This window comes from Salvelinus namaycush, chromosome 14, assembly GCF_016432855.1.
Source record: "Salvelinus namaycush isolate Seneca chromosome 14, SaNama_1.0, whole genome shotgun sequence".
NCBI classification, from domain to species: domain Eukaryota; kingdom Metazoa; phylum Chordata; class Actinopteri; order Salmoniformes; family Salmonidae; genus Salvelinus; species Salvelinus namaycush.
Window position 1 is genome coordinate 21,584,380 of NC_052320.1, and position 19,713 is coordinate 21,604,092.

General features: G+C 41.6%; 2 protein-coding genes across 2 annotated transcripts in view; one reads left to right on the top strand and one right to left on the bottom strand.

Moving 5' to 3' along the window:
• Positions 1 to 808: 808 nt before the first annotated feature.
• Positions 809 to 11,854, bottom strand: LOC120059266 (leucine-rich repeat-containing protein 47-like). The gene is made up of 7 exons (XM_039008182.1): positions 11,273 to 11,854; positions 10,506 to 10,988; positions 9,595 to 9,711; positions 8,500 to 8,615; positions 3,583 to 3,685; positions 2,756 to 2,845; positions 809 to 1,543 (listed from the first exon to the last, which is right to left on the bottom strand). The coding sequence occupies exons 1-7, from the start codon at positions 11,834 to 11,836 to the stop codon at positions 1,322 to 1,324; spliced, it is 1,695 nt and encodes a 564-aa protein (XP_038864110.1). The 5' UTR covers positions 11,837 to 11,854; the 3' UTR covers positions 809 to 1,321.
• A 303-nt stretch (positions 11,855 to 12,157) lies between these two features.
• The window catches only part of cep104 (centrosomal protein 104), a 41,850-nt gene continuing 34,294 nt past the window's right edge, over positions 12,158 to 19,713 (top strand). The window contains exons 1-7 of the mRNA XM_039008184.1: positions 12,158 to 12,221; positions 12,825 to 12,951; positions 13,543 to 13,716; positions 14,124 to 14,262; positions 14,394 to 14,456; positions 15,809 to 15,885; positions 19,403 to 19,571. Coding sequence (XP_038864112.1) covers positions 12,839 to 12,951; positions 13,543 to 13,716; positions 14,124 to 14,262; positions 14,394 to 14,456; positions 15,809 to 15,885; positions 19,403 to 19,571 — 735 coding nt within the window. The 5' untranslated portion in view covers positions 12,158 to 12,221; positions 12,825 to 12,838. The remainder of the gene's footprint in view (positions 12,222 to 12,824; positions 12,952 to 13,542; positions 13,717 to 14,123; positions 14,263 to 14,393; positions 14,457 to 15,808; positions 15,886 to 19,402; positions 19,572 to 19,713) is intronic.

Here is a 19,713-nt window from a genome sequence, read left to right on the forward strand (position 1 = left end):
TCTTGTAGTGACCCGGCTGGTCTTGCAGAGAGAAACGGCACATTTGCGCCCTCCGCTTTACCAGCAATGATTCTTGATCCAGTGATGGGTGGCAGAAGGATACTCTGGGTGATAGCGGTTGTGCTTGCACGTCCTAGTTTATTTTGAATCATTAAATGCCTAGGACAAGTAAGATAGTTAATTGGGTTTGTTATCTTTGGAGCTGGTCTCAGGTTAGCATCCGCTTGAGCAGGGTCTCCTCGTGGAGCATTCGCCCTGTCAATCCGTTGCACATTAATCTCCAAGAACCGCATATCCTTTTCACTAATGCTTCTCCACCGTGACTTTTTCTCCCTGTTTGTATCCGACCAGGCTTGCTTCTTCTGTACTCTGTAAGTACTTTTCATAGTTCCAATGAATGGGTTGCCTTAAATGGAAGCTTGCATCTTGTGTCGAGTAGTCCAACTCAGTCCTTGACGTATAGGACACCTAACTGCAACTCTCTGGCTATTCTTTTATACTGTGTGTGTGTGTGTGTGTGTGTGTCTGAGACACATCCATTTACACACTCCCCCCAACCCTTACTGGACACTTGATATGTAACAGTACCCCGCACTTTTTAGTTAACCTGTTAATACCCAAGCAGTTTTACAATTCAGTCAAAGGGCCGTTCACCATGCATGCACATTAATTGACCAATCACTTTGGGGTTTCCTGTGTCATTGAGGCCAAGCATTCCTGAAATTATCAAGAAAATAGGATAAATGTTTCTACCCAGAACAAAGCATTGGCTTTCAACATGTGCAATAAAGAAATGCATAACCACTGCTGCCCTCAAGGTTCAATTTATTTTAGAGATCTTTTAAAATATTAGACATTATACACATTCCCTGCTCTTAATTTATTAAAGCGAGTAATGGAAAAAGGTTTTATACTTGTTTCAGTTCACAAATGCTAAAATGTTGTCATTAACTATGTCTACACTCTACAGACCACACAGGCTTGCTACAGACTTTACAGTTACTGTGAGTTGCCTTTAGTGTGTAGCAATATAAAAATAAGTATACAAAAACTGCAATATTTTAGGTTGGGTAGGTAGTTGATATATTCTATACCTTAATACAGCAGAATCTGTTTGTGCATGCCAAATAGTAATCAAGAACTTAAGCAAGGCTATAATTACACTATTTCTATGTTTGAGAAATTAGTGGATGTAATCGGCTTTGCTTACCAAGGGAACCCGGCAAACCAAATACATTGAACAGTGGCAACTCATATACAGTATTGTGATTAACTGTGTGAGACCGTAAGTGTATAAATCGAAAGGCTGGTTGTTGCGCAACTACCAAATGACGTTCAGGTCGCCGACGTCGGTGCAGAGGTCCGTTTTGGACGGGTAGACGACCTTGAGGTTCCCGTCAGGGTCCACGGTGCGAACCTGCTGGATGACCAGCTCTCCTGAGGTGGTACCATCCGAGGCAGGGACTGGGGGTGAATCCGACTCTTCCTCTGACCCAGCCTCCTCTCTGTGCTCAAACGTGAACTTGTTCAGCTCTGCCATTTTCTGAGCAGGAAACAGAGAGATGTGTTAATTGCTGACCATTGGGACCATATGGATGAAGTCTATTTGAGAAAGTAAACTAGAGCAGGGGTCGGCCGCAAATGAGTCATTTTTAAAAAATATATTTGGGGGGGATTTTAGTGTTTGGTCCAAAAAATGAGACTAAAATCACCAGGAATTCCACAAAAATAAAATCTAAATAGGAAATCTGTTCACCAAGTATCTCCCCCCCCCCAAAAAAAAATTGTCTCAATGTAATCAAGGTATGAAATTGTTATTATAGCATCAATCTTTACATTCTCCTAATTTTATTTCTTAAGCAATGGCGGCAAATTTTGTTGAAGGTATTGTAAACTTCTCACTAACTTGCCCCACTCGACTCACGTTTGTTGACACAGTAAAATATATAGGGGGAGGTATACAATCTGTCAATGAGATTGTGGAAATATAGGACAAGCACTTCCAGAACAGGAACTCTCATCAACAGTGCAACCTACACTGTGTACAAAACATTAGGAGTGCTATTTCTATGACATAGACTGACCAGGTGAAAGATATGATCCCTTATTGATATCACCTGTTAAATCCATTTCAAATCAGTGTAGGTGAAGGGGAGGAGACAGGTTAAAGAAGGATTTTTAAGCCTTGAGAGTGTGCCAATTCGAGCAGGAATTAAATCAACCCCAAACTCTCATGACCTGACCTCAAATCACTCCTTCAATCACCACACCCAATCAAAACCGTACCCTCTCTCAATAATGCCTATTTTGGGGCAGGAATCAGAGTGTGGATTAAACTCTTATCGGATGCTATGTTTCGACAAGGCTGTTATTGAAACGTGTCTGCTGCTGTGTGTACTGGTGGGTGTATGCAGCTCTAGGGTTGCAGTCGTATTGTGAGCTGTATGTTTAGACGGTGACACCGTACACCGCCGGGCCAGTCACCCTGGGCAGATGAGCTCACTTATTCCACTGAGTGCCAGAGAGGCCAGGATCCAGACGTCAAACCAGCACAACACCCTGAGACTGAGCATGACACCGGGTGTCATGACACTTTTCTGCTCTCGCCAGCCACCGTGTGTGTCTGACTGATGCATGCATGTGTAAATGTTTAATTCATGCAATCAACGGCTGTATGTGTTATGCATGTGCATTGCAATGTAGGATTCAGTCCTACTGCATGTCTCTTTGTATACAGGGAGAGAGCTGAGCTTACCACTATGAGAGCATCCATCACATCTTTACAGATCTGCAGGCTGGTAGAACTGGTCACTTCTAAGAAAAGCTCCTTAGTCGTCTTCCTGATCTATAATACGGGACAAAGACACAGTACATCACTTGCATGTAATATTGTCCCCAGCTAAAGCAGACTACTATTTTTTATTATCAAATTAATTCAATCTGTAAAGAGGGATGACAGGATAGAGTTGACAGTACGATATCATATCCATCCGGCATTAGAAAATAAATACATTGAATAAATGCAGTGCATTGCCTGTAAGCCTATTCCACGTCATATTCCCTTGAATTTACAAGCTACTATCTCGAAATTCAGAATAAGGGATCAGAACTACATTTTAGAATCAGAAAATGTCAGGTAGGACAACACCTGGTTGCGTCATCAACTAAGTCTTAAAAAGCCAGCGTTTGATTTCAAGGCTAAGTACTATACTCAAGATGAATTTATTGCAACCCGGATACAAGCATGTCCGCAATTAAGCAAGCAATAAAGATACAGATTTGTTTCTTTATCTGGTGTGGCTGAAATTTAAAGCTTCCAAAGTCAAAGTGCTGAAGGTGTGCAAAGTCTAAGGGAAAGTACAACTCAGCAAGGTTTTAGACTGCATTCTACACTGCTTGGGCCTCTATAGGTTGGCTAAATGTAGATACTGAGAACAAAGACTTATTCTAAATCATAACATTATGACATTTCTATTTGTAGCTGTATTGTGAAATCACTTGCTGATCCAGCAGTGCAAAGTGTATGAGTGTGACCTGTAAGAAAGGCACCCGTCTTTGGTCTGATAAAGATCACACACACACCTTGGTTCTCTCGCTGTTGGTGATTGGTGGAAATGAGATCACATGATCCTCTGCATCCACCAGACATGGGTAGAGTTCTTTTCCATCAAGAAGCTGCAGGTATCTGAGTAAAATAAAGTAAAATAACTTTAGCTGAGAAACAATGGCTAAAGTGTAATATTGCCCTCATGCCAACGATGGCTACAATAGCCAACAGAACCCTTTCATAAGAGCCCATTGAAAGGTCTACACCCATACTAATGGTGCAGATTGAAGTGACATTTGAGCTCTTTGAAAACTCCCCAAAATACTGTGTCATGGTATACTGTGTCATCTACCTTAAAGTAAATTAAAATTAGGCAAGTTATCTAACCTAATCTTGTAAATAATGTAATCTTTATCACTTGCCTATATCATGGCAATATCTTTACAGAAAATGGGTGAACAAAACTCAGCTGGGCTCAACCATGGCAGGTCCTAAAAACAACAGTCCACAAATTCTCATCCACATAAATAAAGGAGTAGGTCTATTTACTTCAACGTGGTGGCAACATGGTTTCTGGATCAAAAAGCCTTATGGCGCCCTCATGTGTTGAATGAGCAACCTGATCATTTTGCCTTTGTTTTGAGCTACTGAAGTGCTTGATAAAAACAATGCATTATTGCATAGGACACCACACCAACATACTGTAAATAGAAAATGAAATATGAATTCATTTATTACTACACCATAACATTTAAAGGGGCAATCAGCAGTTGCGACATACATTTTAGACCGATATGTACCTATTGATACATAAAGAATATAACTATAAATGCCTCATGTTTATTTTATTTCACCTTTATTTAACCAGGTAGGCCAGTTGAGAACAAGTTCTCATTTACAACTGCGACCTGGCCAAGATAAAGCAAAGTAGTACGACATAAACAACACTGTTACACATGGAATAAACAAACGTACAGTCAATAACACAATAAAAAAATTGGAGTGATAGATGTGCAGAAGATGATATGCAAGTAGAGATACTGGGGTGCAAAGGAGCAAAAAAATAAATAATATGGGGATGAGGTAGTTGGGTGGGCTATTTACAGATGGGCTGTGTACAGGTGCAATGATCGGTAAGCTGCTCTGACAGCTGATGCTTAAAGATATAAGTCTCCAGCTTCAGTGATTTTTGCAATTCATTCCAGTCATTGGCAGCAGAGAACTGGAAGGAAAGGCGGCCAAAGTAGGAGTTGGCTTTGGGGATGACCAATGAAATATACCTGCTGGAGCGTGTACTACGGGTGGGTGTTGCTATGGTGATCAGTGAGCTGAGATAAGGTGCTTAGTTTGCTTGTCGTACCCCATTAGAACCCAAAATATAAACTTATTTTAGTCCAATGTTTGTAAACAAAGTTAATGTAAACAAACACTGTATAGCATCAAAACATGGTTAACTACACCGAACAAAAATATAAATGCAACAATTTCAAAGATTTTACTGAGTTACAGTTCATAAGGAAATCAGTCAATTTAAATACATTCTTTAGGCTCTAATCTATGGATTTCACATGATTGGGAATACAGATATGCATCTGTTGGTCACAGATACCTTAAAAAAAAAAAGGTAGGGACGTGGATCAGAAAACCAGTCAGTATCTGGTGTGACCACCATTCGCCTCATGCAGCGCAACACATTTCCTTCGAATAGAGTTGATCAGGCTGTTGATTGTGGCCTGTGGAATGTTGCCCCACTCTTCAATTGCTGTGCGAAGTTGCAGGATGTTGGCAGGAACGTGCTGACGTACACATCGATCCAGAGCATCCCAAACATGCTCAATGGGTGACGTTTATGCTGCGTATGCAGGCCATGGAAGAACTGGGACAGCTTCCAGGAATTGTACACAGATCCTTGCGACATGGGGCCATGCATTAAAGTGCTGAAACATGAGGTTATAGCAGTGGATTTATGGCAGAACAATGGGCTTCAGGATCTCTTCACAGTATCTGTGCATTCAAACTGACATCAATAAAATGCTATTGTGTTCGTAGCTTATACCTGCCCATACCATAACCCCACCGTTCACAATGTTGACACTATACACGCTGTCTGCCTTCTGCCCGGTACAGTTAAAAACCGGGACTTATCCATGCCAGTGGCCATCGAAGGTGAGCATTTGCCCACTGAAGTCAGATTGCAGTCAGGTCAAGACCCTGGTGAGGATGACGAGCAGGCAGCTTCCCTGAGACGGGTTCTGCTAGTTTGTGCAGAAATCTCTGGTTGTGCAAACCCAAGGTTTCACCAGCTGTCCAGGTGGCTGGTCTCAGACGATTCCGCAGGTGAAGAAGCCGGATGTGGAGGTCCTGTGCTGGCGTGGTTACAGGTGATCTGTGGTTGAGGCCGGTTGGACGTACTGCCAAATTCTCTAAAATGACCTTGGAGGCGGCTTATGGTAGAGAAATTAATATAAAAATCCCTGGCAACAGCTCTGGTGGACATTCCTGCAGTCAGCATGCCAATTGCACACTCCCTCAAAACTTGAGACATCTATGGCATTGTGTTGTGTGACAAGACTGCACATTTTAGAGTGGCCTTTTATTGTCCCCAGCACAAGGTGCACCTGTGTAATGATCATGCTGTTTAATCAGCTTCTTGATATGCCACACCTGATGGATTAACATTCTGAGAGAAATAAGCTTTTTGTGCATATAGACAATATCAGGGATCTTTTAATTTCAGCTCATGAATCCAACACTTTACATGTTGCATTTATATTTTTGTTCAGTATATCATTTTGATATCATGGATAGTCAGTCCTTGCATCCATAGCTCTGTCTATGAACTTGAGAGGGATTACATTTTACAATTGCCATCCCTTAGTTTTTTACGCAAAAATCACTATTATTGTTTCAACTGCTGATTGGCCCTTTAAAATGACATTTCACGAGCAGCCGCGCATATATTGCAATGAACATGATGCAAGACTTCGCTCTCACACAGTCATACAACGTAGTAGCCACTAGGGGTGTAAAGGTTTGACAAACCCACGGTTCAGTAGTATTATGGTTTGGGGTCACCGTTCGGGAAAATTAAATGCCCTTCACAATGTTCCTGGAATTGTCTGTTGTGACCGGATCTCAAGTTTTCACTCTGATGCTGCGTTTGTAACCATGTGGGAGGTGTGAATTGACCAGTTATGAAGTCATAAATACCAGTTGGATACATTAATGTGATTTGAACTGGTTGATTATCGCAGATTGGCTAATGGCCAACAAGATGCATCCACCATAAACTAAAAGTACATCTATCATGCTTGTAAACAAATGACAGTTCAGAAACCACATTAAAAGACTGCTTTTTATAAATAATGTGTTGTTGCATTCAATTGCCGAAAGTGCTGTTATAGAGGACATTTCTTTAGTAGGTGATGTCAGATGTCACCATGTGGGAGAAGTGGGTGCTCTCGATGATAGACGAGTTTCCCACTAGTAATTGCCAGTTGGATGGCCGTTCAAGTGGATTTTTCCTAGTCGTATGTGATAAATTCCCACTTCCATCTTGGTTACAAACACATGACACTGTTTCCTTCAGTGCCATATGAGTACTTATAACTCTCGTAAAGGAGGCGTGTCTGCAGCACGATACATCCCCCTCCGGGGAAATGTGATGGGCTGTCACTGTTAAGTAAGCGCAAAACAGGGTGCATTGGCCTATTCATTGAACACTTTGGCTTGGCTTTTTTAGAGCGGGTATCGGTATGCTGAAATGGATGCAAGAGGGAAGTTCGTAACGTGGTTTGAGCAGTTTCACGAGGTGCGCCCTGAAACTCCCCATTTTTAACCACAGAATGGGCGCACACCCACAGCTATAAACCAAAAACTGTAAGAGCCTACTTATCGCTCTCCAGTCAGAATCAGCTGCCAAAGGCCGCTTGAATGCAGAGGGGAGACGTGTTGTGTTGTTGTTTCTTTGCGTTTCTGTCTTGCGCCGGTATACTGGGGTGATGTCGGCTTAAATGTGTCAACATATTTGAGGTGTTGGCAGCTGCATAGGCTATTCTCGTTGAGTGTGACGACATACTGTCAGCGTTTTATCCACAACTCTCTGCCCATCGCCATTGTTATCTACTGGGAAGCCAAAATGTTCCCAAACTGGAAATTTAAACGATGATGGAGGATCCTTCAATTCTGGTTTATTGACCCCACCACTCACCATCGTACAGAACTAGTTCCTGGCTGCGTCTCATAAAGGACAGTTTGAAATGCGCCAATTAAGATTATAATTTTATTACAATGTGCGCATAGGCTCTAGTTGTCTTAACGCAATAGCCTGAAATGATTTTTTTGTTGCTCAGATTTACTCAAGAGGCATAGGTCTACAAAGCAGCGTAGGCTTAGCCTATAGGCCTAGCTTTAATTGTGTTTTTTGTTTTGTTTTCATTCGGATTCACAGTGCGGACCGAACCGAGGTCCCCATACAAAACGGTTTGGTACGAATACGAATATTACACTCCTAGTAGTCACGGGACCAAAACAGTGGTGAAGTTTAGCCTCGCAATCTGTTGTTGCGGAAATTGACTCACTATGCTGTTTATTTGTGCATCTACGCCATATCGCTGACTCTACCTTTAAGAATGCTGACATCAACCCAGAGGCCACTGTGATTTTTCCCCCCCCCCCTCCTTTTAATAAGAAAACAAAAAAGAATGGGCATCAGGCCGACTGCAGCTTTGGGCTGCGTTTACAAATTCTACATCCTCCAGAAGTGTGCACTTTTATACTTCCTGTCATGGATTTATAAGCATTGAATTTGTGTAATCATTTGCTGTGTAGAGTTTCCATCATTGTTAAATCCATGAAGGGAAGTCTGCAAATATACACTTTGGGAGAAGAGTACAGAATCTGGACTCACCTATACTTTCAGCTCTGCCTTAAAGACAGGTGTTAATACTCACTTGTGGAGGCCAGACACATTCTGCCTCTTCCTCTGTTTCCTCTGGTCCTCTGCCTCTAGCTGCAGCTGCCTCATCAGCTCCACCGCAGTCATCTCCTTACGGCCCAGGGGGACTATCTAGTAAACAACATTTTATGTTGGGAGTTTATGAGAGATTTATGCTCCTTTCAAAAATATATTTTGCTTGTTTAAATAACCGTGAATGGGACCGAAATGCATTGACACAAACCTGAATGCAATTTATGAATATAATGATTTGTTCATATGCCAAGAGCGACAGGCAACAACCAGCAACAATTATTTTGTGTTCAAACTGTTGAGGTGAATCCGCATGAAGGTCTTTCAATAACAGACTGATGTCACTATAAAAGGCTTGTTGCCTGGCTTTGGCGTAAAATATATTTAAAAGGATCATGAATTATTAAGAAAGGAATAATGTTATGGCTCACAACTACTGATTAAAACTGTCCTTCAAAATACTGGATTCTACTCAAGAAAACAGAGGTATTATGTTCAATAGAAATAGAGCCTTGTTATATTCTCCAGAAACATTTGAGACTGCCTGCATAAACTACTTGAACAAAGACATGGAACAAGGTCCTGAGAAATGTCATCATAAACCAATCAATTGAGAAGAGTTTAAAATAGCTTGGAAAACACATAGAAGCTAGGAATGGGGGCGGGGGTACCTGGGTAGTTAACGTTAACTAGCGCTATAGTAGGCTGTACCTGCGGCAAAACTCAGGCATTTCTCATCCTATTGCTTGTTCTCCATCTTCTTTTTAAAATGGTGAGCCAACATGTTTTGGGCGCTTTTATCTCAAAATTCTCATGGCTCTCTTGTCCCTCTTCAGCAGACATACTGTAGTGAGCAATACATTTGAATTATATATCGAATCGCAATACATATTGTGTCGGCACCTAAGTATCGTGAGGTCCCTGACAATTCCCAGCCCTAATATAAGCTCAAGAAGTTAGTCATAGTAAATGTGTCAGATGTAAATGTGTTTTTTAATTCCATCTCAGAGCGACTTACATTTGAGAATTTGTGGCTGTCTAACATTGTATGAGCAAAATGTCAGGCAATGTGTCATACCTTTAACATAGGAGGTGTTCTGGCATCATACATGAGAGGTCCCTTGAGTAGCTGCATGTCGTGTGTTGCGATGGTCGCAGTTGTCCTTTTACCACATAGGTCATCGTGAAGTTTGGTCTAAAATACAACAGGTAAGAGAAAGAGTGGTGAAAACAGAATAATGCAAAAGAGACTTAACGATCATATATTATGTTACATAGCCTATCGAGGATGGTGTCAATTTATGAGCTTGCACAGTGGTGCAAAGTACTTAAGTAAAAATACTTTAAAGTACTAATTAAGTAGTTTTGGGAGGTATCTGTACTTCACTTTTTATATTTTTTGCCAACTTTTACTTCATTACATTCCTAAAGAAAATAATGTAGTTTTTAATCCATACATTTTCCCTTACACCGAAAAGTACTCGTTAAATTTTGACAGGAAAAAGGACCAATTCATGCACTTATCAAGAGAACATCCCTGGTCATCCCTACTGCCTCTGATCTAGCAGACTCAGTAAACACAAATGCTTAGTTTGTAAATTATGTTGGAGTGTGCCTCTGGCTATATGTAAATAAAACATTTAAACATTGTGCCATCTGGTTTGCTTAATATAAGGAATTTGAAATGATTTATACTTTTATTTTTACTCTTGGTACTTAAGTCAATTTAAAACCAAATACCCAGTAAAAGTTTAAAAGTAACTTTCACTTGAGTCATTTTCTATTAAGGCATCTTTACTTTTACTCAAGTATGACAATTGAGTACTTTTTCCACCACTGAACTTGAGTTTATTTTGTAGCGTGTTCTTAGTCTGTTTCTGCATTCAAAAACTACTAGCCTACATAGTTTCCTTGCCAAATATGACGTTGACTAACGCAGAAACAGACTGGTACCAAGGCTAACGTGTTCTCATCTCTGAACAGCATTACCTGCGCAACCAGGAACCTCTTGAGCGCATTCCCGGACCTGAAGTTCATGCCTCTGACCACACAGCACACCAAGTACGGCCTCACGTCCTTCAGTTCATTTGCCACCTTTACAGTGAATGCCCCTGGGTTGTCAGACACATGAAGCACTTTCACCACCAGCCGGTTCAACTCATCCACCTCATCCTCCTCCTCCTCGGTCTTCTTCTTTTTCTGCTTGCGCTGCTTTTTGGTCTGGGTCTTCTCTGCGTTCCGGCCCCCGTCGGCCTTATCCCCGTCCCCGTCGGCCTGCTTACTGCCTTTGCCTTTCCCTCGGCCACCGGCCCGAAGGTAGTCCAGGATGGACTTGGTCTGGCAACCGTTGACCATCTTCTCCAGTCGCTTGTCTTTGAGTTTGTTTCCTTTGAAGTTGATCTCCTTCAGTTTGGAGCAGTCACTCAGCTCGTAGGGGATGTCACTGAGCTTGTTGTTGGATAGGTCCAAAACCTGAGGAAAATTGTATATTTGTTATCATAGTTGAATGTAATAACATGAATTAAGATTAATAACCAAAACAGGGCTTTATCCTGGTCTCAGGTGTCTCACCATCGGTGAGGCCTTGTGCCATGAAAATGTTAAGACAGTCTCAGGTTTAATACAATGTTGATAAGATTAACTGAGAGCTACCCTGTCAATCATGACCATAATTCAGTAGGAATAGACAAGAGGTATTTATGAAGTCATGCACATTTTTGGTAGCAGTGGAATTATGGATTATTTCAGCTACAAACCTTTAGAGCAGAGAGCTTGTGAACATCTCCACTCAACTCTTCTATGGAATTCTCAGAGGCGATGACGGTGCTGAGGAGATCCAGGCGATAGAAGTCATCAGGGAACCGAGTGATGTCATTTTTGGAGATGTTGATGGTAGAGAGTTTCGTGCAATGACACAGTCCATCTGGTAGTGACTCGATGTTGTTGCAGCTCACGTTGAGTGTATTGAGATCGCTTAGCTGGGTTATCTCTTCAGGCAAAGCTTTCAGGTTGTTGACTGAAATGTCGAGGACTTTCAGGGACTTCAGATTTCCAATGGTTTTTGGAATAGAGGAGAGCTTATTCCTACAAAGAATCAAGCTCGTAAGGGTGGTCAGATTTTGTATGTCTCCGTGAATCTCTGTCAAACTCGGACATTGGATGATTTCTAGGTAATTTAGGAGCTTGAGAGAATAGATTGCGGAACACAGACCTCCATTAGAGGATATCTTTTCATCGATAACTGCACCTTGCAGGACCAGTTCGCGTCTTTTCTCTTTTGAGGCTTTCTCAATTTCTGGCCAACTCTCTTGACCATCCATGCTGCTACACCAGACCCGGAAAAGGAAAACTCATGCCACCCGGTAACACTTGAGCACAGACGCTTTAAGCCACCCGGTAACAGTTGAGCACAGACGCTTTTAGCCACCCGGTAACACTTGAGCACATACACTTTAAAATGTTTATCTGCTGAATTGAAGGCGCATTGAAATATGCATCGAGCAGTGGAGATGATATGCGCAGTACACGTGCAGACTGGATACTCAAAAATATTTTTGAATTTATTAAAAACTTCATGGACCACAGTCCTTCGCGTGAGACGATGGTCCGGCACATGCGCACCTTAGCTTACTAGTTGTTGTCAGCGGTGGTTATGGAGATGAAATGGGACTTGGGCAAGCCGTCAACATTTTTGTAATGTTCATGGTAAGATATCTTTGATATATTTGTAGTAACACTATACTTCAATAGGAAATACGTTGTATTCAAACGGAGGTTTTATTGTGCCTCCGGTGTCACTATATTTATATGAATTCAAGGTGTTTTACGTTACCATTCTAAGTAGGAACGAGTTAGCTAACGTTAGCTAGCTACAACACGCTAGCTAGGCTGTCTTTAACTCGCGCTGTCATCAGCTCCAAGTTCATTCCTTCCCACCCCAGGGACGTCAGAAGCAAGCAAGCAATACAATACCATATAGCTAACACGGAGTATTGAAATGTATGCTATTGAACTAATTTGTTTAGGGGCATACATTTGATATTAAATGGCAGAATGATATGAAAATTAAATGGCAGAATGATATCCCAAGTTCACCTACACGTCTAATCTTGTGTCCATTGTAGAGTAGTGTAACGCTAGCTGTCAAGGTTTATCTCAATCCCAGGGTGAATATTGCTGTCAGTCTTCCATGGTTTATGAGTATAGGTAACTTAGCTAGCTAATTACTGTACCAATCTATTTGATAGTGAAAGGTGCTTCAGATGATATTCAGTTGTAGATTATGTTATGTTTCTTCATATTTGATAGGGTGCAGCAGCAGGATGCCCCGGAAGATAGGATTCACCCTGGTCAGTTCCTCTGGTCACGAAGATAACTTCAGTGCCAAGGAGCTGATGGTCCATGCACCAACGATCAATGGCTGGAGATCTGCCAGGTAGACACTCTCTCTCACACACACACTCTCTCATGTGCGCCTCCGCCATATGCAAGTGTCCCAAAGCCCCCGAAAGCCACTTCGACCAAGCCAGCAAGCTCCAGAGCGAAGTGCTATCCCAACACACACTGCAATATGTTTGGAGTTTGTGCAATTTCATACAAAAAATTGCAAGGGGTGACAAATTATATGACACGTGCGTTTGTTTGTCTGATTTCGAGGCTTGACACATGAAACAAATGAAATACCTCCCAAATTAAATGTTTAACTGTTACTGACCTTTATATTTTGTTAAACAACAGGGGGAATTTCATGCTTGTTTTATTATTTAAATGTTGAACATGAATTGCGTCATTCAAGTCAGGAGTGTGTCCTGAAGTTGATGGGTTTATTGATCCCCTCGCCACTCTATTGAAGTCACCTTCTGAGTTTCGTCACCAACACGTGACAACGGAGGGCCCTCCAAACGAGTTTGTTGGGGCGAGGGGCTGGTTTGAGATTCACACACACACACTGCTTTTAGATCTGTTTTTCAGTAATGTACTGGAAGTTCAGTACTAGAAGTACCAACCTCACTGTTTCTTTCCACAGGTTCTGTCCATACCCTCAGCAGGTCACTTTGCAGTTGCCAGAGCGGAGTCGGGTCCGTAAGCTGCAGCTGCTTGCCCACCAGTACCTGATCTCAGGCAAAATAGAGTTCCACATCGGGGACCGACTACTAGAGGCCGACTCACCTGGTCTCTCTGGGCACCTCCGCAGGCTAGGGTGAGTCAGTAGAACCAGCGAAAAGAGATGTCTGACCGACACAGACAAGGCACCCAAAGCAAGAAACTGAGCTGAAACAGGGAGGGAGTATCTGAACTCGTCTGATAGAAAATTAGTTTTTTCTGTTGCAAAACATTTTGCTATGGTGTACCCTAATGTATATGAGTTTGGCTTAGTTGGTTGTCATGTTTCTATGGAGCATGGTGCTGTGAACAGAAAGGTTGTTGGTTCAATTTCTACCTAACACACGCAGTAATGAATATACATGCTGAACTTCAACATCTGTTATTTCTAAGTAACTATATTACTATTATGATATATAGGCCTACATTTTCATCATATTTACTGCTTTGTCGTTACAAGAAAGGTGCACAGTAATAGAAATTGATATGCAACTTTTGCCATAGGTATGTTTCTTTATCAGACAATGAGAAAACAGGCTTCAAAGCCCGGGAGCTGAAGTCTGTTCACGTGGATGCCATTGGAACATACCTCCGTATAACCTTTCACAGAAACCATGTCAACCGCTACAACCTTTACAACCAGGTACTCCACTATAAAGTCATAAAGACATAAAGTCGTTCCCCTTAACCTGTTTATTTGACTTACATACTACCACATTCATATCATTTTATAGTTTATTTGATTTATTTTTTCATCGACTTTTGTCATTTCAGGTTGCATTGGTTGCCATTAATGTTTTGGGAGATTCTGTGGATGGCACTGCTGTTGACACAATTGTAAGTGGTCGCTCTTTAACGTGTGTGTTCTGACATGTTTTATGTTACTGTATATTTAAGGTGCAGTACTACTGTGAAACACTAGAATGCGCTGCTGTGCTAGTATTTGTGTGAGCCTGCCAACCTGAAGTAAATTTCTTGATAGGCTGCGCTAATAAAAACATCTATTTGATTTCATTACTTGTCCATAAGCATTTAACCCACAACGGTGAGTATGGCTACTGTAGAACCATATACCCATTATATACCTACATTGTTCTGCAGATAATCATGGTCGATATTTCTGAATATTGTGGACTAGTTAAATAAAGGTAAAACAATGGATTAAAGCGTCTGCTAAATGGCATATATATATTTTATTGGTGTTATGTGTTTCCATAATATGTATTTATGTATAGAGAAAATAGAAAAAACCCTTTTCCACTGTTTATGTATGCAAACTGTGTGTCACTGTATGTTTACAAAATGCACACAGACTACAGTTTGCACACACACACAGTGTTTCTGTTGTTGCGTGGTTGCATGGTGGTCACTGTGTGTGCCTGTATTGGCATCTGTATTGGTGTGTGCGCTGCTTGCCCTGACAGGCGTGGGGCAGGAATGTGGTAATCCGACTCAGAGGGCAGAGTAATCACAGAGGAGGCCTTAGCCACTGTAATCAGATAGACCTGCGGACGGACAGCCCCTGGAAGAGAGTGGCCCAGCTCCGGGGGGAAGTTTCCCCTAGCTGCAGATATAAGATCAGCTTCCCCTCCCCAGTCCTAACCTTAACCATTCATGTGGAAAATGCAAAGCTGACCAAAGATCAGCGTCTAGGTGCAACTTTCCCCTACACCAAGTGGCCCAGCCTTACCTCTCCAACACACAGATAGGCAGATTCCACGGTACAAGCTTCACATTGTCACTCTCTAATCCCACTCTTAGGCACCTCCACCCAGCCACAGTCTTAGCTTGCCTGGTTATCTCTCAGGGATTTTAGTGTTCTTACTGCTGCATGTATGTTGTGATTGTACAGGTAAAGCCTATAGAGTGACTTTGAAGTATGTGGAGTGAGAGCTGGTCGTATCATTGACATACTTCTTGTGGTAGATCACCTAACTCTGTGGTGTTGTGGCACTGATGACTTGCCTCATCAAGTATTATACAGAGTTGAGTAGTCCTCTTATCAAGTCCATGTTACTGTTCACTCTCTTGTTTACCACTAGACTATACTCCATTCCTGTATCCATAATAATGACTCCGTTAACAGTGGTTGTGTGTTTTACTGAGCAGATGACCTGTCTGGGCCTTATGGCTGTGTGTTTTGCAGCCTGTCATTGAGGGAGGTTAATTGTACCTCTGTTTGCCCTCAGCCTAGCAGAGAGCAACTGATTGAGCACTACCTCAACAGTAGTCAGCACGAGACCGCCTTGGATGGAACATACATGGGGTAAGGGTTGAAGGCTCAAGGCGCATTGTACTGTGAAGTGCTCTGTGACAATGCTGTTTAAACAAAACATTAGCCTTGAAGTTGACGTATGATCACCACTCAATTTTCCATTTCCATTTTTTCTCTTTAGCTTGGACTATAGTCTGTTAACAGTAGATCTGGCTAATGTAGAACCCAGGAACTGATGCGTCAATTGGAATAGTTGTCAATTTGTCACTCTGAGACTCCAAGATGTCATTCACATTTTTAGAAAAACAAAACAATATCCCATAGATCAGGGGTAAGCATCTAGATTCAGCCTCGGGACAATTTTTTTCTTGGAGCAGATGGTTGGGGGGCCGGAACATAATTATACTATTTTGTACACTGTAAATTGACCACAACTACTGTAAGCCCAAAAAGAGAGAATTTCATACCTTGAATACATTGAGACAATCTTTTTTTTTTATTCGTGGGAATACTTGGTGAACAGATTTCCTAAATTAAACAATTTTTTTGCTGAATTCCTAGTGATTTTAGTTTATGAACAAAAACGAAAATCCTAAATATACCCACTGACTTTATTGTCCCCATGGGGAAATTTTGTTGCAGTGTCATGTACACATTTAAAGTGGCGTTTTAAATACAAAACAAAATTGACAATACAACTTTAATAACAGTTACATACCAATATATATATATATTTTTTAAAGACTAGCCTGCTGGCCTTACTGAGTCGATAGGAACATTAGCCCGAGCTATTTAGGAGGGATATCACACCTGGCACAAATGATTGTCTAGTTGTGTTTTTCCTGCTGAGGGGTGCCCTATACCTGCACCCAGAGGGGAGTAGTTCAAAGTACAGGTACAGGGGGTGGCTTGGGTCTAAAATGATTTTGTGAGCCTTGCGGAGGGCCCTGACCTTAAAGATCTCATCCAGGCCTGTCTGTTTGACTCCAAGTACCTTGCTTGCTGTGGTGATAATCCTTCTCAGCATATTTCTCTGGCTGACAGTGGCATTGCCAAACCAACAAACAATACAAAAAGTTAAAATACTCTCAATGAAAGATTTGTAAAACAGAGTCCGTATAGTACAGTCTACATTAAAAGATCCCAGCTTTTTGAGAAAGTACAGTCTCTGTTGGCTCTTTGTAGATCAGGTCTGTACATTTACTCCACTGAAGCTTATTGTCCAAGAGGACACCCAGGTATTTTTATTCCTCTACAATCTCTATATTCTGACCTCTGATAGATGTTGCAGAGGTAGGTGTTGTACACTTCCTGAAGTCTATGCACATCTCTTTGGTCTATATATATACAGTACCAGTCAAGAGTTTGGACACACATACTCATTCAAGGGTTTTTCTTTATTTTGACTATTTTCTACATTGTAGAATAACTATAAAATAACACATATGGAATCATGTAGTAACCAAAAAAGTAGCCACCCTTTGCCTTGATGAAAGCTTTGCACAATCTTGGCATTCTCTCAACAAGCTTCATGAGGAATGCTTTTCCAACAGTCTTGAAGGTGTTCGCACATATGCTGAGCACTTGTTGGCTGCTTTTCCTTCACTCTGCGGTCCAACTCATCCTCCCCCAAACCATCTCAATTAGGTTGAGGTCGGGTGATTGTGGAGGCCAGGTCATCTGATGCAGCACTCCATCACTATCCTTCTTGGTCAAATAGCCCTTATACAGCCTGGAGATGTGTTGGGTCATTGTCCTGTTGAAAAACGAATGATAGTCCCACTAAGCGCAAACCAGATGGGATGGCGTACCACAATGCTGTGGTAGCCATGCTGGTTAAGTGTGCCTTGAATTCTAAATAAATCACAGACAGTGTCACCAGCAAAGCACCATCACACCTCCTCCTCTATGCTTCATGATGGGAACCACACATGCCGAGATCATCCGTTCACCTACTCTGCATCTCACAAATACACAGTGGTTGCAACCAAAAATTGCACATTTGGACTCATCAGACCAATGGACAGATTTCCACCGGTCTAATGTAAATTTCTCATGTTTCTTGGCCCAAGCAAGTCTCTTCTTCTTATTGGTGTCCTTTAGTAGTGGGCTTGAGTTTATTTTGGGATGCAAAGAAACCAATACTAAAGGACACCGATAAGAAGAAGAGACTTGCTTGGGTCATGAAACCCGAGCAATGGACATTAGACCGGTGGAAATTTGGTTCCAACCGCCGTTTCTTTGTGAGACGCGGTGTAGGTGAAGGAAAAACAGCCAACAAGTGCTCAGCATATGTGGGAACTCATTCAGAGAATGCCAAGAGTGTGTAAAGCTGTCATCAAGGCAAAGGGTGGCTATTTGAAAAATCTCAAATATATTTTGATTCGTTTTTTTGGTTACTACATGATTCCATTTGTGTTATTTCATAGTTTTGATGTCTTCACTATTATTCTACAATGTAGAAAATAGTAAAAATTAAGAAAAACCCTTTAATGAGTAGGTGTTCTAAAACTTTTGAGCAGTAGTGTGTGTATGTACACTACCGTTCAAAAGTTTGGGGTGACTTTGTTTTTGAAAGAAAAGCAAATTTTTTTGTCCATTAAAATAACATCAAATTGATCAGAAATACAGTGTAGATATTGTTAATGTTGTAAATTACTATTGTAGCTGGAAACGGCATATTTTTTATGGAATATCTACATAGGCGTACAGAGGCCCATTATCAGCAACCAATGGCATTAGAAAACAATTTTGCAATTATGTTAGCACAGCTGAAAACTGTGGTGCTGATTAAAGAAGCAATAAAACTGGCCTTCTTTAGACTAGTTGAGTATCTGGAGCATCAGCATTTGTGGGTTCGATTACAGGCTCAAAATGGCCAGAAACAAAGAACATTTTGTAACTTGTCAGTCTATTCTTGTTCTGAGAAATGAAGGCTATTCCATGTGAGAAATTACCAAGAAACTGAAGATCTGGTACAAAGCTGTGTACTACTCCTTTCAGAGAACAGCGCAAACTGGCTCTAACAAGAATAGAAAGAGGAGTGGGAGGCCCCGGCGCACAACTGAGCGAGAGGACAAGTACATTAGAGTGTCTGGTTTGAGAAACTGACGCCTCACAAGTCCTCAACTGGCAGCTTCATTAAATAGTACCCGCAAAACACCAGTCTCAACGTCATCAGTGAAGAAGCGACTCCGGGATGCTGGCCTTCTAGGCAGAGTTCCTCTGTCCAGTGTCTTTGTTCTTTAGCCCATCTTAATTATGTATTTTTATTGGCCAGTCTGAGATATGGCTTTTTATTTGCAACTCTACCTAGAAGACCAGCATCCCGGAGTCGTGTTCACTGTTGACACACACACACACACACACACAATCATATTTTTTTAACAATACTGATGATACTTGGGAGTCGTGTTGTGACTCAACAAATGTAAAGAATGTGTTTAACTAATCACTCACTTTCAGATAACATTTTGAATACCTAATTGGGGTACATTGTTATCTAAAAGTGTGAAATTAAGCTCTGGTCTCTGCATTAAAAGTGGCTCTATCCCATTGTTTTTTTCAGTAAGTGTGAGTCCATCTCTCCTCTGGATGACCTGGCTTTTGACATGTACCAGGACCCCGAGGTAGCCCACATCATCCGCCTGCTGGATGACAAGAAGCAGGAAATGGTCCGTCAGGAGAGATACGAGTTCGCCAAAACACTCAAGCAGGCTGTCGCTGACCTGCAGAAGGTACTTCTAGGGTCTTCTGTGTGAAAATTGAACAAAATACTCAATAGCCTGTCCCCCCCCCTTGGCCCTTGTGTAGATCTGAAAAGATGTATTGCATAGTTAGATATAAGTAATATGACGGAAATTCTACCTAGCCTATCAG

Bases quoted from the DNA above. Each gene is read 5' to 3' on its own strand.
- LOC120059266 (XM_039008182.1), bottom strand. From the start codon at position 11,836: ATGGATGGTCAAGAGAGTTGGCCAGAAATTGAGAAAGCCTCAAAAGAG. The intron at 9,712-10,505 runs GTAATGCTGTTC...GTTGTATTTTAG, and splicing joins AGAGGTTCCTGGTTGCGCAG to ACCAAACTTCACGATGACCT. The intron at 1,544-2,755 runs GTAAGCTCAGCT...TTTCCTGCTCAG, and splicing joins TGATGGATGCTCTCATAGTG to AAAATGGCAGAGCTGAACAA.